This window comes from Heloderma suspectum, chromosome 4 (assembly GCF_057233095.1).
Source record: "Heloderma suspectum isolate Gila_16-S chromosome 4, 16-S_ref, whole genome shotgun sequence".
Taxonomy (NCBI): Eukaryota; Metazoa; Chordata; class Lepidosauria; order Squamata; family Helodermatidae; genus Heloderma; species Heloderma suspectum.
Window position 1 is genome coordinate 257,037,016 of NC_139461.1, and position 11,825 is coordinate 257,048,840.

The 11,825-nt window shown below is 41.8% G+C and overlaps 1 protein-coding gene across 1 annotated transcript; it reads right to left on the bottom strand.

Moving 5' to 3' along the window:
• Positions 1-3,970: 3,970 nt before the first annotated feature.
• On the bottom strand, positions 3,971-7,848 carry ADORA3 (adenosine A3 receptor). Its single transcript, XM_084851675.1, has 4 exons — positions 7,645-7,848; positions 7,354-7,466; positions 6,118-6,498; positions 3,971-4,577 (listed from the first exon to the last, which is right to left on the bottom strand). The coding sequence occupies exons 1-4, from the start codon at positions 7,846-7,848 to the stop codon at positions 3,971-3,973; spliced, it is 1,305 nt and encodes a 434-aa protein (XP_084707801.1).
• Between the last annotated feature and the right edge of the window lie 3,977 nt (positions 7,849-11,825).

Genomic DNA, 11,825 nt, shown 5'->3' on the forward strand with positions numbered 1-11,825 from the left:
ACTGAGGCATTATAGAAACACAGCTCATTTAGGGTCATCTTGAGATATTTAGAGGGAGGGGCAAGCTGAGAGAGAAGCTACATTTTCCAAGGTAGATGTGTTTTGTGTATGCATATGATTGAATATTGGGGTATAAAGGGAGGGCACACGTTTGAACTGCACAGGAATGCCTGGCAAAAACTTGCAAGAGGCAGTTGCAAATACGTTTAGTTTCTCTTACAGTGTTTACTTTGGCAAATGCTGACATACCTATGGCATATTACTTTAGTCCTTCATCCCAACTAGCACACATGTGAAGGTTTCTTTTTTTAGCCAAAATGCACATCGTGCCAGATTAATGTACATGTGGATTGCCACTGAATACTGCTCCTATCCCGTTTGTTTGTTTGTTTGTTTGTTTATTTATTTATTACATTTCTATGCCACCCAATAGCCAAAGGCGGGGGCAGCGGGGGAAAGGCTGACTGGATATTCTAGTCAGGATGTCTCCATGGTTGAAATAATATGAGTCCTGCAGCTATTTCAGAGAAATTAAAGTGGAGGGGGAGAAAGAAGTTTGTGGAGGCTGATTGGATCCTTTGCTGTACTGAAGCTACTAAACTTCTGCAGAAGCCAAAGGTTCCAGTTTGGGGGAGTAAAATCAGATGCTGTGTGAAATACTAGTATTTTACATGGTGCTCTTTCTTCCCTTCCTTCTCCCTCTTCAAAATTTCATTGCAAGCAAGCTTCCGAGAGTGGGCATGTAAGAGCAGAAAAGTAGGGGGAGAGAGGTTTTTTGCACCTCAAAAAAACCCCTACACCAGAGGTTAGGGATAATGACCTCCTAATGGTCTCCTTAAACACCTTCTGATTAGGATCTCTAATCCCCTGTGTAGTTTGACAGTTTTTACTTTTTGTTTTAGTCTTTGAGAAAAGGATACTTCATGCATGGCTAGCACAAAAGCCACTGGACCTAACTGTCTGACATTTGGCAGGTTCAGTCAGCTCCACAGGGGCTTCCAGGTCTCCAAATTCTACGTACTTATGTGGAAGCACAAAAAAAATTATAGCTCTTTGCTTTGACAGATTTTCTTGAAAATAGCAAATTTTACATGTGATTCGCACAAAAACCACTGGACCTAACTGTCTGAAATTGGGCACATTCAGTTAGCTCCATTGGGGCTACCAGGTCTCCAAATGTCATGTATTTACCATGGAAACTAAAAAAGTTATGTCCATTTCTGTTTTCCAATGCGATTCAATGGGAAAATGTAAAAAAAGAAAGGCAGAACAGCTCAAAAGATCTGGGGCACAGCTCAAAAGATCTGGGGCACAGCTCAAAAGATCTAGGGCCCATGCCCAAGTAGGTTCTTTCTACAGATGCCCCTGAGTGGAACACAATGGGGTAATTTGATCGCTCATTATCTGCAATCTACTTAAAAACAGAACAAAGGGCATTTAGTGCAGGAGAAGCCTTGGAGGATCGCAGTGTCATGTAAAGAGCCCGCAAGCTTCCATGAAGGAGCAGACTCAATCACAGGATAAAAGCTCCATGTGAAGAAAGCCCCTGTCAGCCTTTCCCCCCTCTTCTATTCCTCCCCCTTCTCTACCTCCACCCGCCAACCTGCTTTTTTGTAACATCTTGCCTGATGAAGAGATCTGGAGATTTTGCACATCTTTTTATGATCTTTGAGTTCTGTTCTGCAGGGATGGGGGTTCTTTAGGATTCAGATGAGGCAATAAACACACACCTTTCCCAGATTTTATTTAGAGGGAGAGGTAAGATATTAGGAGCAAAGGAAACCTGGCAAGGAACAGGCAGGTACAGAAAACTTATGTCCCTTCAGTTACTGGGAATCCCACTACAGTAATGGGGCCAGTCAGCCATGGCACATGTCTCAAACTTTGCTCACGGAGAGGTTCTCTGTTATGAATTCCCTTGGGCTTTGTACACTGTATCATAGGTTCCAATACATCTTGCCAACTCATGCTCACGTCATTAATTAACTATCAGCTAAACCTGTGATTTGGCTACATTCTCACAGATTTAGCAGACAATCTAATGCATACTTAGTTTCAAGGTCATATACGTTAATCATGAGTGATTTGTTATTATATCCTATGACTGGCATCTCTGATTAGTCTATCCCTTACACCTGGCTATCTTGCCTGGAACGTCCTCCCTAAACTCTCCTCTGAGGGCTCAGGAGAAACCTCAGGCACAGAGGACGAACAAAAGGGAAACTCCAGCATGGAGATTTGAGAAAATGGAGGAACCTCACTGTCACCCTTGTGATCACAAAGGCCATCCAAAATGTCCCACTACAACAGCCAACACAGCTGCCTAAGCCTGCCTTGGTATTTTGTAATCTCTGAAAAGTTTCTGTTGACTACTGCAGACTGAGCTGATACTGAAGTTGTAGGAAGCTGCCCTCCCACCTCAGCTGACAATCTTATTACATCCTAAACCACAAATTCTGGTTTAATGCTTTAAGGCTTCAAGGCAGATCATTGCTCATCAACAACACCATGTTGTCTGTATTTTGAAAGCGAAGCATCTGGTTGCCAGTACCCTGGAACATTTGTGCAGCAACTGCCCTGGGAAACAGTACTGATGTAATGTCACCCTCAAGTGGGTTGATGCAGTTTGCTTGAGGTCTCCTGTTAAAAAGCAATACGAGATAGCAGAGCAATACTACGCAAGCCCAGCAGCATATATGAGAAGCGGAACTGCAGAATTGGTTTAAGTATCCATTCTAACCTTCCAAGTTTGTCTTGGTTGAGATGAAAGCTAAAAATCGGCAAAACAATTATGTTTTGCTGGTACAGGAACCTGGGCGGTGTATGCAGTACCTCAGAGGGGAGCAACTTGTGCCCCTCCAGGTGTTTTGGCCTACAACTCCCGCCGGCCCTCATCATTGGCTATGCAGCCTAGGGCTGATGGGAGCTGTAGGTCAAAAGATCTGGAGGGCTATAAATTGCCCACCCCTGCAGTACCTAAAATTATAGAGTTGGAAGGGGCCATTTAGGCCATCAAGTCCAACCCCCTACTCAGTTCAGGACTCCACATTAAAGCATCCCTGACATAGACCCAGTTCAATGCCTTTTGGCATTCTTCATTCATGTACCAGGGCATATTCAAATCTCTCGTAAGCTACATTTTTAGGTAGCTTTCCCTTGCTGTTCTTTCCCCACCCCATTGTATTTATGGTTATATAGAAAGCTGTGGTTCATTTGTTTCTTCAGATGCAATTATCACAGTGCTCCTTTTTTCTGTTCTTGAATCTTGAAGACATCGCATTCATCTAGATTCATCCAAAAGATTACACTTGGATTGATTATCTCCATCTTCTTTTGTTTAGCCCTTCATTTAACTGACTAAACTCTTCTAGGATGGAGTCTAACAGGCTTATGCTATGTATTTATCTGCCACCTCCCCCAAAAGAACAAGCTGGGAAAACCAGGACACAGAGGAGATGTAAACCCTGCTCAAATTATCAGTACCCAGCTGTGATGTTGCAAACTGCTACTTCTTTTTAAGCTCCAGATCTCAGTCGACCACTTCATTCTTGATTACTTTAGCAGTATTATTGCAAAAAGTGCTTTCCAATGTAATGTGATAAAAAAAAAATGACAGATTCTTGTTCCGAGGAACTTACAGTCTGACTTTCAACAACAAAGGAAGGAGGAAGAATGAGAGGCGAGGATAATAATTGCAGATAACATTGTGGACATACCTTGAAAGTGCAATGTTTATTCAGGTCCTGATTTATCACTCTTGCTGCGATGTAGCAGGGAGGACTCTACTCAGTGGTAGAGCAGGTGTTGGCTGTGCAGAAGGTTCCGGATTCAATCCCTGGTACTTCCACTTAAATACAGGCTTGCAGGTAGCAAGGCTGGGAAAGGCCTATGTCTGAGAACTTGGTGAGCTACTGCTAAAACAGAAAATACTAAGCTAGGCAGACCAATGGTCTGATTCTGCAGAAAACAGCTATAGCTTTTCAGATGAAAAGTTCACATTAGGTGCAACACGTATTGGATCCATACGCAGAATATAGGTTCTTAAAATCAGAATGCAAGCTTCTCGGAACTTCTTTATTCTGAAAGCATAAATGATGGGGTTCATCAGTGAATTGGAGTGTGAGAGAAGGATGCCCATGTATGTCACATATGGTGGGATGGGATCTTTAGAGCAGAAATGTGTGATGCAGTTCATAATACACATTGGCAGCCAACAGACAGCAAATAAGAAGAGGACCAGAGCCAAAGACTTGGCAGTCTTGAACTCATGCCTATAAAACATTCCTTGCCCTTTGATATTCATTGAACAGTGTTTCAGCTTTGTTCGGATGATGCAGAAAATCTTTGCGTAAAGGACACACATGAGAATCAGTGGGATGAGGGTGCCGACAAAGAAGCTCAAGTATATCATGTACTCCATTTTCATAAGACTGGTAAACCGGCATTGCACATAGCTTGAGTTTCTTGGTTTTTCTTGTGCCAAACCAAACATGGGAAGAAATCCCACCAGTAGCGATAAGAACCAGATTGATACCAGAATAACCCAGATTCTTTTCTCAGTGGTTACTGTTTTATACCTGTTTTAGGGGAGAAAAATAAAATCCCACATCAAATGAGATGATATTCTTCAAAACATCAATGTTCAAACTGTGAGATAGATCCTGCTGTCTTAGGGAGCCCAGTCCAGAGCAGTTGTAGTGAGGGGCAAGTAATGCTCTTGCATTTTGTCCTCCACCTCAGAGGCAAGTCTCTTGAGAAAAGATCTGAGCCCTTGGGAAGACACTACTCAGGAGTCCCCCTTCCCCACAAGAAGTCTATTTAGAGAAGATTTCAGTCCATGTGACTGAAGCACCCTACAAGAACACCCTACATTTCTGGCCAACTCACTGGTTTTTCACAATCACTAACTATTGTTATAAACAACAAAATAGTCATACGTGGTAGTCGAAAGCATACATCTCTCTGCTATAGAATAAAAATGACTGACACAACATTGCTAAAGTTATTATGAGTTGTAATAAACTAATCACAACAAATGTTCTTAAAATACACCTTTTAAAGGGCTATCAAAGGGTATACATTGGAACCTTGCTGAGAATCGTGGTTTCTTTTAACCTCTTCCCCAACCTCCAAATTTCAAATGGTGTATCTGATTCCCTGATAGGACTCTTATCAGGATCTCTCCCAAACTTCTTATAAAGAAAGCAAATAACTCTCCTAAATCTTCCATCCTTCCTGCTCCTGAAAATCCTTTCTATCTTACCTGTTTAAAAATTAAACAGATGTATAGCACAAAGGACAGGAAAATAGTGGAGGAAATGTGTTGTTAGCCTCTGAATATTACTTTTACTGAGTATCCCAGAATTCCTCATCATGCAAGAGCCAGACTCTCACTATCTGTTGTAGGAATTAATACTGCAAGGAACTGGAAGAGAATCGACACCCTAAAAGAGCTGACTGGCTTGAAAAGTTCTGAAAAATGCTGGTATTACCCAATATATATAAATAGTTATATTCAGAAGTACACTCCTCCACAACTTTTTATGTAAAAACAATATATTTCCACCATCTCCAATACTCTTTAAATTATAAGATTACATCCTTAAGTATTAAGATCTCTTTAAAATTCTAGTTAGGTTAAAAAAAAATTAACCCTCTAACAGAATTCCTGGTATATAACTGAAGTGTGGGAAGCCAAGGAGGCTACAGGCTGCCACAGAAGTTACTGTACAATGACAGATCGGACACTCATGCACACCCCTCAGCCACCTCACAAGTAAGGTAAGCACAAGAACCCCAAACCCAGCCCATGAGAATTTCTCTGAGATTTCTCCTCCTTTGAATTTCTTTTCAAAAGCAATTTCTTCTCTATCAAATTGAATGAGAATGGTAAAAAAAAAAAATGCGGGAGAAATTTTTGGTACAGCATTAATTTGTATAAGTTGATGATGCACATGTATGAAGTTAATTAGTCAGGTACAAAAATCAGCACACAGTAACACTGCCCATAGGAAATGCCTCATGCAAACAAGTCCTCTGTTACTTGCCCAAGATATCTTTTAAACCCTGGTATCCAAACCATCCTTGAAAAATCAGGTACTAACACATAGGACTCACCGGGTAAGCAGCCTCACTTTCAGGTATCTGTCTACTGCTATGGCAAGCAAAGACAGGATGGAGGCCTGAGTAAAAGCCACAAGTAGGCAGCACATGAATAGACAGCCTTCATAGACAACCAGGAGTCCTAGGCTCACCACAATGGCCACCGGCATGACGAGCCCAACAGCGATATCAGCTACTGCCAGAGAGACAATATAGTAGTAGACGGTCTTCTGAAACCCTGGGGTAACTTTCACCACCCAAATTACCAGGACATTACCCAGGATGGCAAGCACTGCAATCAGAGACTCTAAGGCAATGTAAACCTTGTCCTCAGGTTTTAACATCTTGGGAACCAAGGTTTTTCCCTCAAACTGAGTAGAGTACAGGAGCCTTTTCCTGAAGCGAGAGCAACATAAGCTTTGACAAATGTTCTAGCGAACTTGGTATTAATGAGACAAGAGCAACGGGGCACCCCGTGACACCTTCTTCATCATAAATCACTCAGAACCAGTTACTATGTTTTCCTGGAGATAAGCGCTTTCAGAGTCTTAGGAACAAAACTTTGAAGAGGAAATTGTTTTCAGAGAATTTTATTTGTGGGTTTTAAGGCCTTAATGCAGCTAAGAATGTCAGTCGTGGCTTTTGTGGGTGTTTGTGTGCGTGCACATGCAGCTTCCCATTAAATGTTTGTGTAACCTTTTAAGAAGTGTGAAACTTCCTTTGAGATCAGTAGTTACTAAGTTCTGGTTTTGCAAGTTTCCTCATTCTGTTACTGTTGCTAGATTTCAGAGCATTCATTAGAATAAATATGGTGTTTCTGAAAACTCCTCAGTTAACAGAAGGATATAGGATGTTTAATGATGGGCATACAGAAATGCTAGCCTTATCTTGCTTGTGAAGCTATCAGTTGTCAGTAGCAAAACTAAGAGTTCTAGAAACCTATTGGTAAAGTTTATATGATTCCTTTTGCTCTTATGGGTTTTCATTTTCCATGTTATTTGTGTTACACTTGTATTTCTCCCCCCCCCCCGCCCCTTCCACAAGAGGCACAAGCCGACTAGCCAGTTTGTTATAAATGCTTCAAAGGTGTTCTTTGTTTTCAGAGTTACTTATGAAAGCACTACAGGAATCTGGAATCTGAAAGATGCTTAGACATAACAAGGATGCATCTCTAGAATTAGTTTTGTTCCATGGATTCCTAGATAAGTGCTATTTTTCAAGATAAAGAGCAAAGGATAACAGTTCACTGACTTCTGCAATTTGGTATGAAGGAGAGCTCTGGTGTTGGGAAGAGTTATCCTTAGATGAGTGAGTGTATCAAGTGAATGGCACAGATCCCAGCATTTCTCTATTGGGCTCTCACCCTGTGAGGGCAGCACAAACGTTAGTTGAAGATGACTGACAGCAGCCTATCCATGAATACCACACTCATTATCTACGTTATTATTGAGTCCCTGATACCAGTGACTGCCACCTTAGGAAATGCTCTAGTAGTTTGAGTGGTGACAATGATCCCACTCTACCAGAACACCACTTTTTTACTTCATTGTCTCCCTGACGCTTGATGATACCTCCTTTGGGGTTTTTCTTAGCCCCCTGCCCATTGTAGTGAGCTTGGGAATTGTGCTCCACATCTATGCTCGCTGCTTCATGTCCTGCATGTTGATGATCTTTTCTCATGTATCCATCATGACCTTGCTGGCCATAATGATTGACTGATACCCCAGAGTAAAACTGGCCACACATGTTGAGTACCATTAAGTTATGGCTATGTTTTTTTAAACAGTAATTTAATCCATGCACCAAAATAATGTCATAGCTCATGTAATGCTGTCTCTGGGCTTTCTCCCAACCTACAGAAATACAAAAGGCAACCATTCTACAATCTCCTTCTCTCTGGCACCAATGCCATCTCTCCAGGTTTTCTTTTGCTCAAACTGGCTAATTGTCAGACTTTCCTCAAAAACTGCTGAGTTACCATTTCTCTCTATTCACTTCAAATCAATCAGCCAAACTGAACTGCCCTGAAGCGTTAATGCCTCTTAACTTAAAATGGGTAATGATAACAACTGGAGGCTCACATGTTTTTTGGATGCAAGACCTTCTCTGTATCTATTCCCTCCACTCTCTCCAATACTCCCCCAATCACATCCCCAATTCATACTACTACAATATTCAGATACACATACCATTCACACACCACTCTCATGCATGCACAACAATATGATAGATGTTAAATAATTGTGTAATATTAAATTGATATTGATTTGATATTGTTTTTCTTGTTGTTAATAGTGTTGTTATGCACTCGCCACTTCCCTGAGCAGTGAGACTTTTCAGGGACAGTTGCTATTGGGTTTAATTTCCTTTGGATTAGCAAGCACTGTAGATTTAAGATTTCTTTGTAACATTTGTTTTATTTATATATTCTTTGCAGTCATGACTTATTCCCAGTGCTTATTCAGCTGCCATTTTGGGCTTCTCCACATTAATGGAAAATCCTGCTGCCTTACGGGGGCTTTCTGCTCCCAGATTCTTTGTGGGATTATGATCAGCTCCATTACATGGGTGTACATGTGGCTTGAATTGAAACCTTCTGTTTCAGCTAGTGTAAACAAATACATGTGCAATAGAACTGGCAGTTGCTAGGGCAATGGGAAGAAGTGGCAATTTGCTGTTGAAATTTGGTGGGATGGGTGGAGAGCGACTTGAGGGGTTTGAGGAGTGGTGGGGAGTGTTTTTCTTGTACTTTGTGTGTGTGTTGCCTGGTGGTTTTGGGGGTGGGGTGGGTAGGTGTTTCTCTGGGTATCACCAGTTGCCTTATGTGAAATGAGTATTTCGTTGGGCTTTGTGGGGCAAATATGTAATTTGGCATTTGGATCTCATACTCCACCTCTGCCTTGTACTCAGTTTCTTGGCCAAGGTACTTTTTTCTATGTCATCAGTTTGCCTTCTATGAAATAGGTGTTGGAGCAGAAAACCATGGGTTCAAAAGACTGGTTTTGTATTTTGGAGCTCAGAGCCCATCTCTGCCTTGTACTTAGGTTCTTGGGCAAGTTACTTTTCTTTTAGTCTCACCAGTTTGACTTCTGCGAAAAGGGTGTTTTGCGACTTGCCATGTCCACTCTGGCAGCCATTTTATGAGCATCCACAATGCTCTCTGAAAATTTCAGAGCCCAAAAAGGTTGGAGACCCCTCCAATACAATCCAATACAATCAGAATATTGATTGTATACAATCGATTGTATACAATTGAATTGACTGTATACAATCAATATTGTACACAATATTGTACACAATACAATCAGAATATTGATTGTATACAATCAGAAAATCTTTTTTCTGATTCTGAAAAGATTCTGAAAAACTTTTTTCTGATAGTATACAATCAGAAAATCTTTTTTAAGGAGAGGGACAGGAGGAGTGTGACCCTGTTACTTCTTGATCTTTCAGCAGCTATTGATACTGTTAACCATGGTAGCCTCCTGGACCATCTCTGTGAGTTGGGAGCTGGAGGCACTGTCCTACAGTGGTTCAGCTCTTACTTGTTTCAGAGAATAACATTGGGTGACTGTGCCTTGGCACCTTGGCAGTTGAACTGTGGGGTGCCACCATGTGTTTCTGACATAGAAGGCAGGAATGCAGTGGCATTCTTCCTATAGCAGCATCAAGCTGAGTTGAAAGCATTCAGGTCCAAAGTCACTGACCTAGAAGGCCAAAGCCAGAGAAACAATCTGCATTTTGTAGGGGTGGTTGAGGGGCAGGATGTGAAAAGATTCCTTGATGGTCTTCTTCGAGAAGTACTCAGGTTGCTTTCTGGCAATGGGTAGCATCCAACTTGTCCCAGCACTAGCACTAATATCATTGTGCCAGTGTAATCCACCCAGAGAACATCTGTCATTGACAAGATTAAAAATACTGAAGGAGGCAGTGGTGCAACCACTCTTGAAAAAACCCTCCCTGGACCCAAAGATCTGTGCCTATTATTCCTGGATTGGAACCTGCAACTAGTGCAGAATGCAGCAGCTAGCGTCCTCGGTGGGACACCCAGCCATGCTCATGTAACACCTGAGTTAAAAGAACTGCGCTGGCTGCCTATTAGCCACCGAGCCATGTTCAAGGTTATGTTGTTGACACACAAAGCCCTAAACCACTTGTGACTTTGTACCTAGCAGACTGTCTTTCCCTATAGATCATCAGCCTACATTTAATAGTCTATTTTAGATGTATTTGTATTGTAATTGTAATTGAAATTGTTTTTACTAGTCTATTTAAATGTGATTTTAATGTTTATATGTGAACTGCTTACATATTTTTAATATTAAGTGGTATATAAGTATTATTAATAAATAATAAATAAAAATATAATTATATTAATCTATATACACAAATATGAGCCGCGGTGGCTTAGTGGTTAAGACGCTGAACTGCAGACTGGAAGGTCGGCAGGTCAGCAGTTCGAGACCCGAGTGCTGCGTGACGGAGTGAGCTCCCGTCTTCAGTCCCAGCTCCTGCCAACCTAGCAGTTCAAAAGCAAGAAATTGCAAGTAGATAAATAGGTACCGCTTCGGTGGGAAAGGTAACAGCGTTCCGTGCACCTCGGTGTTCAGTCATGCCGGCCACATGACCACGGAAGCGTCTTCGGACAGCGCTGGCTCTTCGGTTTAGAAACGGGGATGAGCACTGCACCCTAGAGTCGGACACGACTGGTTGGGGACACCTTTACCTTTTTATATATGCAAATGCTAAAAATCCAGTACCAAAATGCTATAATTATAAATATAATTTGAAGCGTATGTTCTTAGCTCCGGTTAGTATTTTTCCAGTGAAATAGGTTACCTTTGGGAGATTTACTTCAGTTTTCAATATTAATTAGGCACACAGCAAAATACCACTTGAATACAGTGTCATGGCTTATGTCTGAAAACAATGGTAAAGACTGCTAGATTGGTTGGCTGAACTGGTACACAGAAAATAGTGTACCAGTAGTGATCTTTCCCTAACTTGAGCTATCACATAAGGATGGGTGTGGGTAGAAGAAGGTCTAACCACTTACACAATTAGTTCAGGTTGGGCCTGTAGAATATACTAGAGTTCCTTTCATCAACCCTGAAGACGACAGTGGGACCCATCACTTATGGCTGCCTTGGCCCCTCCTTTAATTTTTTTCCTGGCCTGGTGTTCTGAGCAACATTACATGGCTGAATATAGCCACCATTTAAAATTCCCACAATGCCCCTGGCATAGGCTTGCTCTGGGGCATTGTGGGAAATTGAAATGGCAGCTGAACCTATCTGTTTGGAACGCTACCAGTCTGCTGTTGTCAGGTAAGTCCACCAACACACACTGAGAGGGGAGGGGCCCAACAGAGGGCACTTTGCCCAGGGCCCACTCATAGTTGAATTTACTTATCAACATCACAGTAAATCTTTACTTTTTTAAAAAAACTCATATCAGGAGGAGAGAATTGTCCTTATTGACATGTATATGTTACACTTGAAACGTAGGACCCTTACCCAATCTTACCTGGGCCCAATATACATGGCCAATTTAGTGCAGAGCGAGAGCACATCAGGGTTGTTTGCAACCAATCCACAGCAACCCTGCAGCTTCCCTTTGGAAATGGCACATTTTTGCAACTTCATTTTAGTGTGTTATTGTCCTTAAATACAGCTCCTGCATGGTTCTGCTGCAGTGTGCCCCGTCCCCCCGCATTAAATCTT